The following is a 20,846-nucleotide window of genomic DNA, read 5'->3' on the forward strand; positions in this document are numbered from 1 at the left end:
TCGGAGCCAAGATAGCCTATACGTAGTTGACCTGTGCTGCCGAGTGCAACAATACCGCCGGCTAAGCCATGCAAGTTGGAGCGCTGAATCGCTACCGGTGCGTCGTCTTTATACTGAGCGGCCCAAATAATGTTAGCAGCCTCGTAAATGAAGAGTTTGCCACTTTCGGAGGCAATGGCGGTAATTAAGCGTGCGCCCGGTTCTGAATGGAGAGAAAATGCGGGGGGAGTTATAAGAGGTTTGGACAAGCGTTTCTTATTTTTTTTAAATGATTCCAATAATAAAAGAAGCTTTCCCAATCGAGTTTAGCCACGGCAGATTCCTTTAATTAGACTTTCGATTCATTAAAACATATAACTAGTAGGACCCGAAGTGGAAATAATGGATAGCTAATGAGAGAACAACAGGAAATCTCAGGTATTTAGTTTAACATCAACGTTTTGACTCTCAACTCAAACTGGAATTCTAAAGTTCGTGTTATTGGTTTATCAGCGTAAATAATTGCAATCGATTGAGCTTGAGAAGATGTACAAGACCCCGGCCTATGACCTATAACTGGCTCACTGATTTGTATGCGAGACTGAATTTCCTTCCGAATCTTCGATGATAACACATGCATGAATCCCAGATCATTAATTAAACAGGTGTAAGTGTACATCCCAGTCATATCTAGATCTCTTTTTTTCTTGCTCTTATCCGACATTTTTGGGCCTACTTTTGGTTTTTCGAGATCCCCGAGACTACAATGGAGGTTTTTGGAACTATTTCGGGATTTCCGAGACTTCTTCGAGATTTTCGGCATGCGCGTTACTATATCGGGATCTTTGGTACAACCACGGTATATTTGGACCATTTTAAAATTTTTGGGACTAATTTGGAAAATTTTGGAATATTTCAGGTTTTTCGAGAATACTTCGAGATTTTAGGATTGTGGGGCTTGGATACCTACAATTTTAAAGTAGTTTCGAAAATCTCGAAATGGTCCCGGAGATCCCGATAGAGCCCCCAGAACCCTGCAAATCTCGAAGTAGTCTCGAAAAACCCCAAGTAGTCCCGAGACCTCTAAAAATCCCGATGTCTCAAAAATCCCAAGTGCTCTTAAAATTACCGAAATAGTCCCAAAAACTTCGAAGTAGTCCCGAAGATCCCAAAATCCCGAAGTAGTCCAAAAAATTCCGATAGTTTCGAAAAACCTGAACTATTCCCAAATGCTCCGAATTAGTCCCTAAAATCTCGAAATAGTCCAAATATCCCGAAGATCCCGATATAGTCCTGGGAATTCCGAAAATCTCCAAACAGTCCCAAGGATCCCGAAATAGCCACGAAAATCCTAAAATAGTCTAATAATTCCGAAGTAGTCCCGAAGATCCCTATAAAGTGCCGGTTTCGTAAACCCCAAAATAGTCCAAAAAATTTCGTTATTATAGCCCCCAGAATATTTATTCGGTATATTATATTACTACATACTTAACTCTCAAACATGACCGCGTGAGAGCTCCTCGTGTAAACAGACATGAGAACGAATGAGAATTTTCTTAGAATCAATGCGCGTGTAAACACTAATGAAAATTCTCACACCAACATGGCGGTACATTCATGAGAGTTGCTCCCATCGTTTACGTGCACCTTTACACACTCGCAAAGCAGACATTACGTTACTCACCACTATTCTAATCATCTAATAACTGACGCCGATTTATTGAATAATGGGTCCAATTTCAGTTTAGAACTATTAAAACAAATCGATTTAAGTAATTACCCCAATAGTAGCCGATAACGAAGGAATGAAAGCATCTTGGCGTATAATCCAATTTCAGAATGAAATCTACCAATCCATCATCGGTTAGCCTAATAAAGTTGCGCTCGCCCAGTATCATAATTGAGGCTGAATTTCTTTTAATTAGAAAGTATTTAGAGATCATGCAGTTGTTTACCTTCTTTTGTAAGATGAACTTTTAGTAAGTATTACTTACGACTTCGTCTGCACCACACATATGTCGACAATACCTTCACCGATGCAAATCGACCAAGAGGGCTGGAATTCCGAACGATTTAAGGAAGAGTGCGAAAGGTCCTGATAGCTGTTTAAAATAATTCCCAAAATAAATTATTTACGCCTCACCGCACCAACTACTAAAGTTCAAAATACATACGTAAAACACTCCAAATTCCAACCGGCTGTAAAGCGAAAAAAGCTATCCGTCCGTTCACAATAGACAACTGGCACAGGTAATGCACGATTACCCGGCAATTGACATTCGTACAAAATACCATCCTGCTCATGGAACGTCAGCGTGCCATCCAAATGCGTAATACAGAAGAACTCACGTCCCTTGACACGCCCAAAAGCACCCTTCGTCAACGCCAACGCACCACGTTTCAGCTTATAATCGGCCAAACAAACCAGACGTAGCTGGGCGCCATGCTCAGCGACGCCACCAATGGTCTGGAGCTTATAAATGGACACCGAACGCGGATGTAAAACGGCAAGTTGATTGTGCTTTTCATCAGCCAATTGTCCACTGAATTAAAGTAGCAAATTTAAAAGGGGTTTATGGTAAGAAAAATGTCACAGTGGGTTCCAACTCACCCACTAAACCGCCCCGCATATATGCCCAGTATCGGCGCTTTAAGATTCACCTCCAACAGCAAGTCGGTCGGTCTAAAAGCCTCACCATCTTCATGGCGTCGATTTTGATCCAAGCGTGGATAGAAAATGCTCAAGTTACCGCTATGCGAACCCACAACCACATAGTCCTTTTCATTATCGTCAAGTCCGAAGCGAGCGCACAGTAAACTGGCTACATCATAGTTCTCCTCCAGATCGGAGCACTGTGTGTGCCACCAGTTGCAAACGTTGAAGAGCGACATGACGCGCGAACGCTTAATGCATAATGCACTAACTCTGTGAACTGACACAGCCGCTCGAACGAGGAAGTATGTAGTTCAAGTGAAAATTTCAACTATTTGCTTGTTAAATGGCAAAGAGTGTCGCCGCTGTTGATTTGTTTAGGTCGCCGGAGGAGCGTTGCTATGACGAATTGACGTCAGCTGTTGGAGCTCACACGGAGCGGTTTTAAGGTATTTACTTAGTGGGGTAGTTAGTTGAAATTTGGCTTTTTGAAAGAAGAAATGAAAGCAAGAAGGAAGTTGCAACTTCACATATCTGAATTTTTGTTTATCTAATTACTTAGTTCAAAGTCACATAAGCTGGTAAAGAATTTAAGGCCGAGGAGTTTAAGAAAAATGTAGACTGTGGAGATTGATGCGATTCTAAAAGTTCTGTGCTGGGAAATTGTAGCAGAGATTACACGGGCACCCAAAAAAAGTTCGAGTTCAGATTAAGTGACTCTGCATATGTACATTAGACTGCATCACCAAAAAAGTTGCGTATTTCGGAAAAATATTAAGATTTACGTGAGCTGGACCGATTTGAAAATACTTTCAAAAATGGAGTTTTTATGGATAAAAGTAGTTTCTTAAAGGAATTTTGGAAAAAAAACCCCAGATAACAAATCAGTTTAAGCTTAAAAAATCTGCATAAAAATTATTAAAAAAAATATTTCAACTGAATCATAATAATGAGATTTTTGATGTTGTTCTCTAAGTTTTTTTAAAACTTGGTTTAAGAAAAATTTGAATAACTGTGCCAAAACTATACAGATTTAGACTTCTGAGGATTCATTTACCATTTTTATTTCTTTGCAAGGCAACTCAAGCTCGTTCCAATATTTTTCTTGCAAATATCAACACATCGTAATTCAAGTTTTTCTTAAACCAATCTTTGCAAAAAAATCCAAAAACTGCATATATTTAATTTACTGTGATTCCATTCAAAAAAAAAATTTTTTAAATATTTTTATGCAAATTTTTTTGAGCTTAAACTGTTTTGCCATCTGAGGTGATTTTTTTCCAAAAAATGCTTAAAGCAAATATTTTGACTCGAAAAAACCTAAATTTTTTGAGGTATTTTCAAGTTGATCCAGCTCACGTTAATCTGGGCTATCACTGAAACCATCGTAGTCCGATTTACGCAAAATGTACGAAAACGCGATCACTGAATCCGAAATGCTACGAACGTATGCACTCAAAGTGTTTGCTTCGTTCGTAGTCATATCGGATTCAGTGATAGTATCTTCGTAGATTTCAGGAAAATTCGGACTTCGACGGAATCAGTGATAGATAATAGATTTTATAATGCCAATGGAAAAACAGCACCGAAATTTTTTTTTGTGCGGTGTGATGCAGTCTAATGTACATGAATATGTTTTGTGGATGTTTTTTCTTAAATTTATTGGATTTTCTCGAAACCATAAAGAACCAATCTCTCGAGGTAGGAATACCTATAGGTCTTTAGACACCCCTACCATGAGGCAGTCTTCGCATTTGAACTTTTTTTTTGTGTGCCGGCCAAATGTACCATCTCTTTCCACGACGAAAGGCATTGTTCTCTCGTCCCAGCCTGTCAACGTGGAATCTCTTTTTCTACTGAAATAATACTAGGGACTCCTCGTTACCTATTTTATCTTCGGTTCTCATATCAGTGAAATTCTATGACTTTTCGGTAGGATAGAAAAGTACTTCTTTAATTGAGGTAATACCCGAAGGAGCCTCTTTGTCAAGGTTACCAAACATGGGCTTTTCCTACCAAAACTGGTAGGTTTTTTTCCATTTGGTAGGTTTGTTGGCTAGATTGGATTTTGGTAGGTTCCGCGACAATAATAGTTATTTGCGAAAAATATAAAATATGTATGTCAACCTTATTTACACGAAAATTTCACCGGTGGAGTTCACCATTGTCCACCTGGCATAGACTTCATTGTAAGACTGGAGGAATATCACCAAAACTAACCTATTGACCCGTTGTCACATATGCGGTACTGGCCTGGTGACTTAAGGCTTCGCAAGTAAAGGCTGCCGCGTGGCCATTACAGGGCACCTGTTGGACGCATGCCTTTGGTGTCATTACGGGCACTCCTCTTTTGTCTATTCTGTTTGAAAAAAGGTCTGCTGGAGCGCCCTACGACTGCCCAATAAGAACAGCAAGAAAATTTGTGACTTTCGGGATTGTTTGCAGATTCTAAAGCCATTCCTGGATAATCCCGAGTTATCCTTCAGAATTCCTGAAACGGACTGTTGTGAAGTGATAATAACTATTATTGACGGGTTTGAAGACAACGAAAGCTGACTGTCTCGCAAAGTGTGGAGCCAAAATGCACTTGCATGGCCCCTCGCCTTTTGTGAGCTGGTGAAGGAAACCCCAGAGCATGTTCTATGTGACCTCACACGTATCATAAATAGATGACTGATGCACCTTAGGGAGCGATTGTCTACTTCAACCAAAATTTTAAACATGGCGCCCTCCAAAGTGCCTAACTTCTTAAAGATAATAATAAGGTTGGAGTGATTAAAATTAGGACTCAGCACAATAGATCTTCTTATGTCGCAGCGCGTGTATAATTATAATATTAACACCTAATATGTATGTGTAAAGAACAAATATTTGCGTAAGTCTGTACAATAAAATGAATTGTTATACGTTGTTAATTTGTTTTTATTGTACTAGCTGTGCTTTAGTTTTTCTAAATGTTATGTATTCTAAATTTTTAATAATCTTCGCATTAAAAAAGTATTAAAAACTTAAATAACATTTTGGTAGATTTTGGTTGATTTTGGTAGGAAAAAAAAATTGTCCGTGGCAACACTGCTCTTTGTCGTCTTTTTTTTCGAAAAGGCTAAGCTTGTCCTCGATATCGTCGGCATACTCCAGCAAGTATACGATCTTGTAAAGTATTGCTCTTGAGCGGTTCAGTTCTGCGGCTATTTGGACCAGATATCTCTGAGGAATTTGGCCCACACAAATACCCACCACGATAGTACCAGAAACCGTCAAAATTACACCCCACGATGCCAAAGCACGCAGCAACACGAGACAAGCCACGGCTACACAAAGCCCATGGTCATCATGTAGCCGCACACGACCAAGGCAAAATCACACAGGCGGCCTATATAAGATACAACACATCCGCTCGCGGCTGAGTTGCGTCGCTACAACTGAATGGAGGGATTGCTTGTGTTTAGTTATAAAACAGGACAAGACATCACTACTCAGAAGTAGTGAGCACCAAAGTCGGCTTCAATCACCGCTCACCACAGCTTCCCGTGAAGCCCCCACCGACGACACCAGAGCCCTCGCCCAGACTGCGGCAGAGCAACAGCAAAGTCACGCCACCACGACATAACGGACCGGTAACGGTACACGGGAGCCGTTACCCAGCCACTGCAAGTGACGCTAGCGATTTTTCCTAATATAGTTTTTGTTATATGTTGAATAGCAAGTAAGGTAATAATCTAATAAAGTATGATTTACCGGAGCCCCGAGACTATAAATTTATTGTAATGGACCCTGGAGACGGCGAGTATACCCAGCCTTGTAGAAGAAGAGTCGGGCAGCAAAAACGCTTCGTTTAACGGCTCTTATTATCTTCTCCAAAATCAGATTAAAGAAATTACAGGAATGGGAGTCACCTTGTCTGATACCTTGTTGATACCAAACGGCTCGGAGAGGTCCTTCCCAATTCTGACAGAGCTGATGGTATTGCTCAACGTCATTTTACACAGCCGTATTAGTTTCGCGGGGATAACAAATTCAGACATCGCGGCATAAAGACGACTTCTTTTGCTGCTGTCGAAAGCGGCTTTGACAAATAGATGGTGCGTTTCGATGCTATTCTCGCGGGCCTTTTGCAAGATTTGGCGTATTGTACGACGACTGGAATTTAGGTATGCTCTGCCTAATCCAAAAGAAAGGCGAAAAGCTTATACGCCGCTGTCTGAATTTGGCATCCTCACTACCCTGATGGCTCCGTCAGAATTGAGAAAGACCTACCCGAGCCGTTCGCCACCAAACGGGGTTTCAGACAAGCCGACTCCCTTCCATGTGACTTCTTTAATCTGATATTGGAGAAGATAATAAGAGCTGCAGAGCTGAACCGCTCAGGAACAGTTTACTACAAGAGCGTGCAATTGCTGGCTTATACCGATGACATCGATATCATCGGTAACAAAAGCCGCGAAGTCTGTTCTGCCTTTTCCAAGTTGGATAAGGAAGCTAAACGAATAGGTCTGGTGGTAAACGAGGACAAGACGGAGTTTCTCCAATCATCAAACAAACAGTCAGCACATTTGCGCCTTGGCACCCACATCACTGTTGACAGTTATAATTTCGAGAAAGTAGAGAATTTCGTCTACTTGGGAACCAGCATTAACACCGATAATAATGTCAGCATGGAAATCCAACGCAGAATCGCAGAAGATTTACAGGCCTTTACTTTACATGGGCGATTTGGGTTCTCGTTTTTCGATCTGGGAACAGCCATGTAGCTTGGTGTATCTTTTTATGCTGTACCTAGTACTAGATATTACCATGTTTCGGTCCACGGCGAAGTTGATCAGCCTCAATCCGTTATCGGACGTTTTCGTCATGGAAATCGCCAAGCACGATTTTTATATCGTGCCGGGGGCAGCGCTCATATGTTCTGTTCAAGCGCTCATAGGAGAGATTCTTGGACGCCTTGTCCTTCTCTTCGAAATATTGAAGTCTCGTTTTGATGCGGATTGTGGCTAGACGTTCGTCCACCGGGGTGAGCGCCAGTACTCGGCGACGGTGTCTCTCTTCCACCACAAATCCCATACCGAATTTGCGCTCCGTTACGTGGCAACTATAGTAGACGTCGCAAGGTTCCATACTTACCTTGCCTTGCACCGTCCATCGCATATCTTGGATGGCGGTGATGTCAGCCTTAGTCGTCCCGGGGACATCAACCAGCCGGGCATCATCATCAGAAAAAGGGGTTCTCATCCGAGTATGCTTTTTGCTTTTCATTGGGCGGAGTTTTGACGTGGGGGGCCAAACCAAGCGCACGCGAAGTTTCACGCCTTCACACTTTAGCTCGCTCCCAAACGGGTGTTTGGTTGCTACCCAGAGGACACGTGAATATAAATAGCCGGACACTGTGAGCTGCGATTTGAACCATACGCACAAGAACACCTCTGGCCACTCCCAGGTGAATGGAAATGAACCATCACTTCATCCGCATTTCCCAAAACTCTCTAAAGATTTTTTAAGCTATTACAACTACAATCATAGGTCATTATGAAGGAGATATCCTGTCTTTGAGTGGACTCCCGCTTACCCACATGGACTCTTGAGAGGTAACTGAAGACAATCAACGACCTGACACCCTGCTGAATACGTTTAAAAGGTAGTTGGTGTATTTTCAACGGAATTTCACTGAAGAAACACCGATTTAGACCCTTTGCCATATTCAATGTCATTGCATTTTATTAAGGTGGGCGGAAAAAGGTGTTCACGCGAAGTTTTTAATCTGTGACGCAAGGGCAGGGATGAGGTAAGGATGAGCCTCGCCCAAAAAAGTAAACGCATTTGAGTGATTTAGAAGATTTGTATATGTATGTATGTATTTAAATTTAGTTTGATAATAATCATGTATGTATGTACTGCTTACCACAATGTGTTATTACACTCACTTAAAATGTAATTCATTAATTAAAAATATTTACTTAAAATTATATATTAATTACAGTGAAGTGTACAGTTTAGGAGTGAAGTAGAGTTTAATTGTAAAAATTAGATTCATTAATCGTAAAATATGGAAACATGGGAAATTTTAAGTTAGTAGATAATTAACAAACTACGTTAAAAACTACACGAATAGCATATATTTTTATCATCAGATTGATTACACATATCACTACATATTATAATATATTCTAGTGAATATGCAGGTTAAATAAGGGCTTGTTCGATTTGCAATCACAACCGCAGTGTTGCGCGAAATAATTAAAGCATCACGTCCGGTGAGAATTTCTAGCCACGTTTTATCAGTTGAGCGGTTGCAACAGTGTTACAAAGTAATGCCGCTTTTATTATGCGCCTCGAACAGGCTCTCTTAATTATTTAGAACTAATCATAGCGATTATGATTGTAATACTCTTAAATGTGTTTTTTTTTTTTTGTTTACCAAATGTAAGCACCGTTACAAACGGCGAGCGAATTTTTCCTGATAGGCCCATTCTAATTTTTTGTTTTTTGTTTGCTTCATAAAATAATAAACAACGAAGACTTTTGTGTCTACAATTTCCACTAGTGGTAAGTACAAAGATTGTAGTTGGTATTATTTATTCCTTTTCACTACGTATCTGCATGATTTTCTTCTTCACCAACGTGCGCACTTGCTGCGCGGTCGTCTGTTGTGTTTGCTGCTGCTGTTGTTGCTGTTGCTGCAGCTGCTGCTGCTGCTGCTGGCCGCCGCCACCACCACCTGACGTGGCAACGGTTTGCGTTATGGTCATCACCTCGCCCTGCGATGCTCCTGAAGAACTGGCAATGCTGGATGAGGCTACATTTTGCTGTTGTTGCTGTATGTTTTGTTGCTGCACAACCGCTACCAAATTACCGCCGGCTGTTTGTAGCCGCACTGGACTGGCATTTTGCCTTTGGCCCTGCTGTGCTGCCACTTGTTGTTGTATGAGATGAATTGCTTGTTGGGTCTGCGATTGATTGCCACTGTTGGTGCCCACTTTAATAGTGCCGGCAATGTTCTGGCCGCCAGCGACGTGTGCGCGCAGATTACCAGCAGCGAGTGCTTGCGCAGAGGCGGCGGAGACAACCTACATGGGAATAAAATTTGAAGATGTTAAAGTTGATGACTTTGTTGTTTTTTTTTTTATATATAATTAAAGTATGTGATTTTTTGTGATTTCTATTTTTTCATAACTTTTTTTGTTATGCATATCTTTTTATAAATGTTATTATTATATTATTTCTATTTTTTGATATTTCTTATTTCTCATACATAATTCTCTTTTATTGTTTTTTGTTTACTTTTTATAATTTTTAATATTATTATCAGTTTTGGTTTTATTTTTTAGTATGCATTATTTTTTCAATTTCTTATTGTTTTTATTAGGTTTTATATTTTCTAAATTGTTTAATAAATACTACTTTCTGTTATTTTTTATATTTACGACTTTTTTCACTTTTATTTTTTCTTTTATATTTTTTGCTTTGTCGTTTTTTATTTTCTCATTTCGTTTATTTTGTTATTCAAATTAAAATTTTTATTTTATTTTTTCAGATTTTAATGTTTTTCTTTTTTATAATTATTATTTTTATATCTAATTTTTATTCATTTTTTTAATTTTTTTCATGTTTTTTTTTGTTTTCCATTTCCTTTTTTTGTTTTTTCTTATTTTTATAACATTTATTATAATTTCCCCTTTTGCTGGGTTTTCCATTTTTTAATTTTTTCTTTGATTTCCACTTTATTTATTGTTTCATTTGTTTTTTTATTTTTTATATTTCATTTTTATTTTTTCTTTGATTTTTATTTTTTTCTTTGATTTTTTATTCAATTTATTTTCTGTAAAAATTTGTTTGTTTTTGTATAGCAATTTCTCACATTTCTCCTCACCTGTATGGTTTGCCGCTGATTAGACTGCGATGCCACCGAAACGGGTATAACGCGTCCAACACTAGTCTTGCTCAGGACCAGCCCCGTGGCTGCCAACGATCCCTGCTGCCCCTGTCGCATCACCTGTTGTATTTGCTGCACAGTCACTGAACTGGGCAGCGATTTCGTGTTCTGTATGTGAACCAATTGCGTCTGCATGCTGCCGGCACCTTTAGGCTGTTGCACTACCGTCGCGCCGGAAGGTGACTGTCCCACCGAGGTGGTCACCGGCTGGCCAGCCTGCGCGGCCGTCGCTATCTGCGTCATACGATTGATTTTGCGCGGCATATTCAACGGCTGCATGTGCAACTGTCGCATCTGCGCCTGATTTGCCATGGAGGTGGTCACCTTTATCTGACCGCCGGGCTTGATGTGCGTAAGCGCCATATTCACAGTGCTTTGTTGGCCACCACCAGTTGAGACAGTTACACTGCCGCCACCCCCACCGCTGGACTGCTGCACAACACCTGCGCCGGAGGACGTCTTCACAAGTGTGGCTATTTGTTGCGCGGTCACCTGTTGTACTTGCTGCTGTTGTGACTGTAATTGTTGCTGACCGCCTCCGACAGCGCTTTGTGCCTGCTGCTGCTGCAGCTGTACAGTGCCTTGCGCCGAAGTGGCCGTCGTATTGAATATCTGTCCTTGCTGTAGCACCTGCGCTTTTTGGTGCGCGCCAATCACCTGTCGCTTAACTAGCACCATGTCGTCGCCCACTTGACGCGCTATAGTTTGTTTGCCGCCAACTTGCTTAATGAATTGCGTGCGGCCCTGATGCGCCACCTGCACTGTGGCCACGGAGGTTGCAACGCCGCCACTTGACGCCGCCGCTGTCATATTGGCTGACGATACAGTGGCGACAGCTACCTTTTGACCTTGCACCTGCATCGTGGCTTGCCCACCAGCGGTCTGCACTAGACTGCCTTGTATAATGGTGCCAGCGGCGTTCACCAGCGCTGTTTGCCCACTGGCCGTTTGTACGAGAGTTTGGCTGCCGCCCTGGGTTGGCGTGGCTTGCAGCACCTTCAGTTGCTGACGCTGGCGATAGAGTTGTATGTGCGCAGGCTGATTGCCGCCGACGTTGCCTGCAATCTTGGCGCTCTGTTGCAAGGTACTCACCGGCACCTTTGTGACCTGCTGCGAAGTGCCTGGCATTGATGCCAATCGAAGCTGTGCCGCTTGGAATTGTGCGGCCGCCACGCTCTGTCCCAAATTGGACATGGAAACAATAGTAGGACTGGGGTTGCCGCTGCGCTGCTGGAGTACGACATCCTGTAGTGTGCCCGCGGTTGCAGCTACAATGCGTTGTGCACGTAGCGCCGATGTATTCAATGTCGTCACAGTGGCGCTGGGCTGCAAATTGGCCGACGTGGTCAGCACAGTACCCACAGTGGCAAGCTGCGATACGGACACGACTTGCGGCAGTGACTGCGAAGGTATAGTCTGCACGATGCTGCCACCGCTCTGCGACCCGGTGGACACTATAGTCTGGGGTGAAATTGAAACGATTTGCGCGGTGGATGACTGCGCGTGTTGCTGCGCCGATTGCACATTGGATGGTAACGTTTGCACCGGAGTGGTCAGCACCACCGAGACGGAGGAGGGGGTGCCCACAGTACCTTGTTGTTGCAATTGTACATGTTGCGCACCCGCGGCTGCTGCCTGTTGCGTCAGTTGCTGCATTTGTCCGGCTGTGAGTAAACCCGACTGCGGCGCCACTATGGCCTTTACAATCTGCGTATTGCCCATACCCGCGCGCAAAATTTGCTGCTGCGTTTGGGGGGTCGTGGTGCCGGCTGACTGCTGCATAGAACCAGCGTGCTGTAGCACAATCGCTGTTGCAGTTTGTTGCTGCGTAACACCCTGCACATTACTGCTGGGTATATGCTGGATTTGTAGCTGTTGCGCGTGTAAAGCGCTGGCTTGTTGTACCGCTGTTGCGCCTGTGGAGACATTCTGCTGCTGTTGCTGCTGCACAACCATTTCCTGTATTTGCACCTGGGACACAGTGGCGGCTGTCTGCTGTTGTGTCTGTTGCTGCTGCTGCACTGGCACCACCTGCGCCGGCACTGGTGGGGGTGGCGGTGGGCATTGACTACGCTGTTTCTCCCGAATCTTATTCGCCTTCATGGCAGCAATATTCAATGGCGAGATGGGTTGATCGTAGTTGACGATGCCGAACTCTTGCAGCACCTCCATGTGTTTGGGATTCATGAGGCTCGGCGTATTGAAGTGACGCTTCGGTGGTGGCGCCTTCTTTAGATACGCCGCCTTGATGCAATCGAAGCGCGAGCGCATTAGCTTTGTGAAGGTGGTGTTGTTGTCGTTCGCATACATGAGCGTAGTGCGTAGATAACGCAGTGGCCCCTTAAGGTACTCCGACTTCAGCATCGCTTTCATTTTCTTCTGCTTTTTTGGGCTCTCCACAAATTTGCCCTCTTCGCGTGGCTGTATTACCATTTCATAGCGCCAACGGCATTGTTTAGGAGAACGGTAGGTTTTCGATTGGAAATTCACAATTTCCGAAACCAAGTCCCAATTGGGTGTATGACCCGGTGAGAGCACCATCAAATTGCATGGCAATCCCTGTAGATTGACCAAGACGTGCAAAATCACGATGTCTTCGAAAATAGTCCACTCAGCCATGCCTTCTGGCTCCACCAGCTGCTTTTGTGGCGTTTGCGGTTTCAATCCGGGTATTTGCACGTTCGGCTTGAAAACGCCACGATAACGCTGATTCTTCAGATCACGACGAATGCGTGCTATCGCCGCCGATGGACGATCGAAGAGTGAACGAGGCGCAACATAGTTATCCTCTCGGCGCATTTTCAATGGACGCCGACTACCATCCAGCGGGAAACCGGCATCGCCACGCGAACGCTTGTAGTCTTTCTTGATGTAGACGGGCGGCAGTTCCGCATCTGGTATGGGAGTCATCTCGTACATAAATGTCAGCGAGTAGTCGATGTAGATATCGTTGTCATCTTGCGGTGGTGTGGGTGGGCACCACATCTATGTGGAATTCATGTAAAGCGAGAATCGGTTAGTGATAAATCGAGACGGTAAGTGCATGGGTAAAAATAATATACATATGTTTATTAATTCAAATAATTACATTCTTAAAACTATACTTTAATTCATTCAATCGATGGTAAAAATTTTCCCAAAAACCCAATAATGATTTTTCAACTGCTTTCTTAATGGAGAGGTCAAAATAAAGATACGAAGGTTTTTCTAATTTTAAATGTTACTCTTTTTACAATTCTTAGTAGTCTGAAAAAGGTTTCATGGAAAGACAAATTGTAAGTTACAAGAAAATGATAGTAAAAGCTATGGATGCCCTTTCCTATGGGATTCTTTAAAGAATGAACTCGAATTAACATTTTGATTAGTTACTTGTTATAATGTTATATGCAAAAAGCACAAAGTAAATTTTGGAAATCTCGTATTTACTTTACGATTTATGGGGCATGAGTATTTAAAAAAAACGTCGAAAATACCTATTAACTCCTCGCTGGAAATAAGGATATAGTGTAAATGCCATATAAACTATTATTCGATAATCTATTAGAAAAATCGTTAGTTTTCTTAAATATCTTTTTCGATCACGAACTTATTCGCGAAATGTTTGAGGACTAATATATGTACATACATACGACCACATCATCGAATTTCGTCCTGCAAACTTTATTAACTTGAAAAGATAAAATTTATTAAAAGCGTGTTTTCAATGCCTATTCGTCCTTGTAAACAAAAACACATTATTGTGTTTTTAAATTCAACAGAATTTTCTCTTTAATTTGGTACCCATAATGTTATTCTACATTGCACTGATTTTATTAAATAATTTTTTGAATAAATCATATCATATATAGAATTTCAAGACCTTTGAAAAAAAATCCTGACGTCAGAGTGAAAAACTAAAAACGCAGTCTTACTGTATTTGGCCCATAGTTTCATTCGTGTGTTCTGATTTTTTTTTGTTTTTGTGGCACAGTCTTATTCATAGTTTTGAAATATATTTCATGAAAGCAAAAAATAAAAATAGTTGGCATCACTTTCTTTTTTAAACACCTAGGATATTACTGACCATTATAAAGGACCCTGAATGACGACAAAGTTCAAAGCTTTACAAAGCTTACATCAAATTGATGATGCGATTTTTGAAATGAACGATACAAAACTAGCCGGTATACTTATTTTAAAATTTTTAGAATCAGTGGTTGAGATTTTATACTGAAAGAGTTAAGAAAGCTTTAGTTTAAAAAGATGATACTAAATGCCTTTCGCCATAAACGGTGCCAATTTTCTGGGTTATGAAGCCTCTAGCAGTACAAGATTAATTGTTGCCTTTCACGAAGTTCTTTAAATAAATCTTCAACTAAACGCTTAAATTTTATTTCTTAATTTTAGAAGTATTTCTTTACTGCATACACCCGAATTTCGGGGGTTTCTACTAGTTTTAATAAATTGTCAGTTTAATTTCTTATAAAATTTACCTTCACGTTTTTGCATCTTAACACCGAAAATTTGTTTTTTAGAGAATCAATGCAACCGAGACGTCTGCTTTTTAAATAATTTTTGTAAAATAAATCGGCCAAGTACATATCGTCCCCGCATGCCAGAAACGTAAAATAATGTGAATATGTAAAAATTAAAATTTTGGGAAATCAAGTTTGAATTTTTTACTTAACTCTGCATTCATGTAATTGACATTGTGAAATATGACGATTTTTTCCCCGTAATAACGATTTTTTATTTTAGTTTTTCCACTAAATTACAAATGTATGTATGTAAAAAATTTGTTACATGAAAACGTAATTCAATATAAAACCATGCATTTATCTAGTTTTGTTTTACAACAGTGCTTTTAGTTATATTAAATTTGTTCTAGAATTATAACCAAATCGATAATTTGCACTGCTGACACTGATTTAGAAAAGTAGGAGGGAATTTTTCAGTCCAAATTAGCTATCAGTTAAAAAATGCTAATATTAAACTAAGGGTGGTCTTCACATCCATTTTGGTAGTTTTGGTAAATTGCTGGTTGACACCCGGTAATTTTATCAACTGTGAACGTCCTTTTCCCTGGTAAACTAAGTTTATCAACAGCGGATTCGTAGCTTTTAAAAAAATGCATTAACAGAAAATTTAAGGAATTTTACTTACGCATATGCGTTATGCCTTTCGGCAGCGGACGGATTTAAAATTGAATAAATATCGAATAGCTGATTGCAGTTTACCAACTACCAGAAAAATTATCAAGCTTCCTTCACGATAATTCGGCAACGGGTACACCGATAATAAAATAATTCTACACAAATAAAATGCATTGGGAAAAATTACCGAACACCGAGTATCAAGCGCGGTGTGAAGACCCCTACTTTAAAACTGGATTAAAATCATCAAAACTTCAAACCAGTAGAACAAGCAGTTGTGTTTTAAATTGTAATTTTATATTGTCGTTAACAATTGCAAATCCACTTTTATTAAACCATATGCAATGTGGGTTCCATTTGGTTTTGTAATGTGTGGTCATATTTATTGGGCCGAATGTGTAAAACCTAAGCAAATGCTTTTTCTTAAAATGTCAAATCTTTTACTCAATTTATTCAAATAAATTTAAGTTAAATGTATGCGATTTTAAGAAAACGCAATTGCTTAGTTTTTATGCATACGACGACTCATTGTATGTAATTCCTTTGTATTTTTTATCTTGTTACAAAAATACAATAAACAAAAATTTTACGATAATTTTGTCCGAAATTACGATTTTTTTGGGTAAAGTGACGATTTTCCAGAGAACGCATTCGGCAGTGCTGCATAGGACATCCAAAGGTTAATCAAGTCAACCCAATAACTCAAAATTGATAAATCTGCACATTCATGCTTCTGGCATAACATAAGGGCGACGATTGCTTCACATTTATTAATTTTTTTTTATACGCCTACCCTACATATCTTCGCACTAAGAAAGTATTAGTCATATTTCGACACCTGAGAGGAAGATCGACCTATCTCGGTAGCCAATTCGAAAACGCCCTATATCAGAATTTGATTGAAAAACACCCTATCCCAGAATTTGGTTTCAGAAGGCCCTATTTCAGATTTCGGTTCAAAACCGCCCTATCTCAAATAAAAATGTGTTGAAAATGTGCTGAAATAGGGCGTTTTTGAACCGAATTCTTAGATAGGGCGTTCTTGAAAAGTTTTCTGAAATAGGGCGTTTTCGAACTGGCTGCCGAGATACGTCGATCTTCCACCCACTTCCTCTATTTGCATGAAAAAAGTCAACAAATTTAAGTTTAGTACTCCACACTACTTACTAAACTAAATTTATATTTGGGCATTAGTTGAGATTGTCTTTTCAAATGGAACCATTTAGTTTACACATATGTATTAATAAGGATTAATCAATCAACTACATTAAGATTTGGAAATACAATTTTCGGGGGATTTTTTTTTATGTCAATCCCGTTGATTTTTTTAAATTATGATTTTTTTGGTTGGTGACGGATTTTTGCACTTTTTTCCATATAAGCATGAATTTCTTATGAAATAAAATAGCAAAAAAAAATTCAAAATATTAACGTCAGCTTTTGTAAATTACACTTGTTATATAAAAAAAACTGCATACTACAAAATTTTCTAACAATTCTGAATAAAAAGTTGAATTTTTTTTTAATTTTTGTGAACTTTATATAAAGTGTGAAACTTGGATTAATATGTATATTATAGGATGAACTATATTTTCATAAATAATTAATGTAAAAAAAAAAAGTTTCATAAAAATAATTGTGAGCATTATATTAGAACAAAGTGTACACTTTCATTTGTCGCCTAGTGATCGCTATAAGAGGCACCTCGCTGGGCGGATGATCTGGTACTAATTGCAGTAGGAAAACACATTCAATTACTAAAGGGTGAACACACCAAAACTGCGACACTTTGGGAAACTTATAACTCACCTAAAAAGGTTTCAATATTTTGAAACTCAAATGCCATGAGGAGTAGACCATGTCCTTAGTTTCACGTAGGAGAAATTTCATTTGAATTTGATTTCTAGTTAAGTTAAAAATGGCATACGAGTTAGAAACGAGACAAATTATTTTGCACGAGTTTATAAATCGAGCCGTAACCAACCGCCAAAATAACGTAAGCGACATTTTTTTCAAAATTTTCTTTTTGATGCAGAAATGCATCTAGATGCTCTAGGAATATTTCTGCATCAAAAAGAAAATTTTGAAAAAAATGTCGCTTACGTTATTTTGGCGGTTAGGGCTCGAAATAATCCGGCCTTAAGTGCGCGTAAAATTGCTAAAAATCTAAAACTGCAACATTCGTCAGTTTGCAGGGTTTTGAATCGGTACAAGGAAGGTCTGGCAGTTACCAGAAAACCTGGAAGCGGGGGTGATCATGGTCAAAGTGATAAAAACAGTGCTCGGAAGGTCCTCAGTGCGTTTTCGCGAGTTCCGAAGATTTCGTCGCGTTTTGTTGCAAAATCTGTTCGTAAATCGCAGTCTTTCGTACAAATGGTAAAGCGGAAAGCTTCATTGAGAAGTTTTAAAGCTCAAGAAGTTCCGCAGCCGGAAAATGTATGAATCCCAAATTACAAAATACAAATGCATTGTTATGGACGACGAAACCTACTGCTTTCAAAATTTCAAATATATTGCTGGTCAAGATTTTTATACTGCTGCAAGTCGTCAAGATGCCCCTGAAAGCTGTAAGCTGAAAACGAAGTCCAAATTTCCAAAAAAAAACATACATGGTTTGGCAAGCTATTTGTTCCTGTGGCCGTAAGAGCAGCCCTTATTTCACATCCGGGACAATGAACGCTAAAGTTTATCGGGATGAGTGCCTCAAAAAGCGTCGTTTGCCATTTATCAACAGACATGGTACTAGACCACTGTTCTGGCCGGACCTGGCTAGCTGCCACTATGCCAAGGACACATTGCAATGGTATAATGCAAACAACATCAATTTTGTACCTTGCGCCTGCAATCCACCCAATAGCCCAGAGCTACGTCCTATTGAAAAATATTGTAGGCGTCGCATAAAGCCCATGATGCACTCGTGCAGAAGATGATGGCACGTGTGCGACGATCACTTGCATATGGAGCAATTTAATAACTAATATTTTAACATTTTAATTATACATATATAAACTTCAAAGTATTATACTAAAAAAAAAAAAAATATTTCAAAGCCTTCTAGTTTCTTTCTAGTAGTAATTTTTAAGTGTCGCAGTTTTGGTATGTTCACCCTTTAAGTGAAGTAATAAAGAACACCTTAGCTGCTATGCGAGGTTGGTCAAAGGAGCGCAGATTGAACGCCGCACATAGGGGTGGTAAGAACGATTTAGGCGGCCATAAACCAATTTGACAAAATTTTGAAGGAAACTTAAAAAATTAGTCACATTCGATAGCGAACATTCCAAACAACATTTCCCAGTCCACCTCACTTTCCTAACTTGGACAGCGAACGCTCACCGTTGACCGGAAACAGAATATTCTAACGCTGCATATAAATACATTTTCGCTCTCCAAAAAGATCGTGACGGTTTCAAGTTAATATTTTGATTTCTGCATTGTATTCTTAAAAAGTAGGGATGGAGAACCGCATACAGAAGGTAATAGTGCATTTAAGTGTTCAATTTTTTTAACCATTTTATTAAGCAAAAGTTCAATTTAAATGTAACGAAAATACGGGTTTTCCACGAGTATTTTTTTTTTTAATTGTTGTTGAATATTAAGGAATTTGTTGTATCCCCGGGCGAGATCGCGTTATAAGTCCTTGTTCAATTGAAAGCTTAGAAATTTGGCAAACGTAGTGTGAAAAGATTGCCCGCAGAAAATGGCAGATAAGTGGTATTTCTTTACTTAGAAAATGTATTAAAGAAAGATCTAAAAAAGCAACTAGTATATAGTAACACTACTTTAGATCTATTTTAACACTAAAATTAAACTTTTTAGATGCATTTAAAGTCGCTGAACCGCTGTTGCTAGAAATCTGCGGAAATGTAAGGCGAACCCAACTATGTTATGTATTTCGGAATAAACATTTGTTTTCCTTTACATTGGGTGTTATATTAAAATAAATAAAAAATATCACATCCCTATATACATACTTTTCCGCCACTGTATGTACATAATCTATCTAAATTTTTCAAAATGTATTTGAGTTTTATATATAAATTAAAATTAATCTACATAAATACTAAGTTCATAGATATAAACAGTAATATTCGACTTACCGGCATTTGTTCCATGGTATTGTCCGATATCCAAATCTGTAGTGTTTCAATGACGCAAGAAAACGTACGCACGAACACATGAACAAATGTGGCACCCCAAAGTGGAATCAAAATATATTTTTGGAGCAAAATATTTCAAATTTTTTTTGCAATCAATCAGCATAACGGTAGGTGGCACAGAAGTGTCAGTGCAGTGCAGAAGAGCGGGAAACAGACGTCGTCAGTCAAGGAACGAATAGAAGCGTACGAAAGAAAAGAATAAAAAATATATATCGATGAAATATTACTTTCTTCAATTTTAAAAAAAAATCTGTTTTGGTGTTGTTTTCTTTAAAAGCTATTTGTTTTCTTAATTTTTCCTTTAGCAGAGCAGAAGAGTTGACTATTAGAACGCACAGCATTGAAGTAGTGGCGGAACTCTTACCTACTTTACTTTGCACCGTTGCAATTTTTTTAATTTTTTTTTCTTTTTAGCAATTATTAGTGAACACAATAAACAGTTGCGTGCAATTTATAGTTAACAATTTTGTTTGTGCTTTGCAAATTTTCGATTGCAGGCAATTTTTTCGCATTTATCGGTTATTATTTTCTAATTTTTTTAGTTGGTTTTGCGAAAATCTAAGAAAACATTTAAATAAAAATCTGTGGCCGTTTGGAAATGGCAACGAAGTTTTTTTAGCTGTTTTTGTTTTTGCATAGTGGGAAAAGAGGTGCATACATACGCACGCAAGTATCGACTGCTACTGAACTTTTTGTGATGAAAATGTTTTCAAAATGTGTGTAGTTATTCTTAATCTTGGCTTCTTATTTTTACTTTTTTAATTTTTTACATTATACTTATATTTTCTTATTTTTTATAATTTTTCCGTTTCTTTAAAAGTTTTCTGCATTTAATTTAGTTTTATGAATTTTATTTGTTTTATACATTTTTATTATTTTATATACTTTTATTATTTTTATATTATAATTTTATATTTTTTTATTATTTTATATATTTTTATTATTTTATAAATTTTTATTATTTTATATATTTTTATTATTTTATATATTTTTATTAT

At 39.0% G+C, this 20,846-nt stretch overlaps 2 protein-coding genes across 2 annotated transcripts; both read right to left on the reverse strand.

The window, feature by feature from the left end:
• Window positions 1-4: 4 nt before the first annotated feature.
• LOC118754249 (protein PTHB1-like) lies at window positions 5-3,384 on the reverse strand (the record flags this gene model as incomplete). Its single annotated transcript, XM_036489113.1, has 5 exons — window positions 2,591-3,384; window positions 2,154-2,522; window positions 1,974-2,081; window positions 1,760-1,893; window positions 5-202 (listed from the first exon to the last, which is right to left on the reverse strand). Coding segments are annotated over exons 1-5 (1,090 nt in total), but the record flags the coding sequence as incomplete, so codon positions are not given.
• Window positions 3,385-8,451: 5,067 nt separating this feature from the next.
• On the reverse strand, window positions 8,452-20,223 carry LOC118754250 (helicase domino-like). The gene is made up of 3 exons (XM_036489114.1): window positions 19,789-20,223; window positions 10,497-13,544; window positions 8,452-9,693 (listed from the first exon to the last, which is right to left on the reverse strand). The coding sequence occupies exons 1-3, from the start codon at window positions 19,801-19,803 to the stop codon at window positions 9,202-9,204; spliced, it is 3,555 nt and encodes a 1,184-aa protein (XP_036345007.1). The 5' UTR covers window positions 19,804-20,223; the 3' UTR covers window positions 8,452-9,201.
• Window positions 20,224-20,846: the final 623 nt, after the last annotated feature.

Source organism: Rhagoletis pomonella, unplaced genomic scaffold (genome assembly GCF_013731165.1).
Source record: "Rhagoletis pomonella isolate Grant_MI unplaced genomic scaffold, Rhpom_1.0 Rhpom_scaffold_03596, whole genome shotgun sequence".
NCBI classification, from domain to species: domain Eukaryota; kingdom Metazoa; phylum Arthropoda; class Insecta; order Diptera; family Tephritidae; genus Rhagoletis; species Rhagoletis pomonella.

Excerpts from the sequence above, each read along its gene's own strand:
- LOC118754250 (XM_036489114.1), bottom strand. Across the intron at positions 9,694-10,496 it reads ATCAGCGGCAAACCATACAG|GTTGTCTCCGCCGCCTCTGC; the intron begins GTGAGGAGAAAT and ends ATTCCCATGTAG.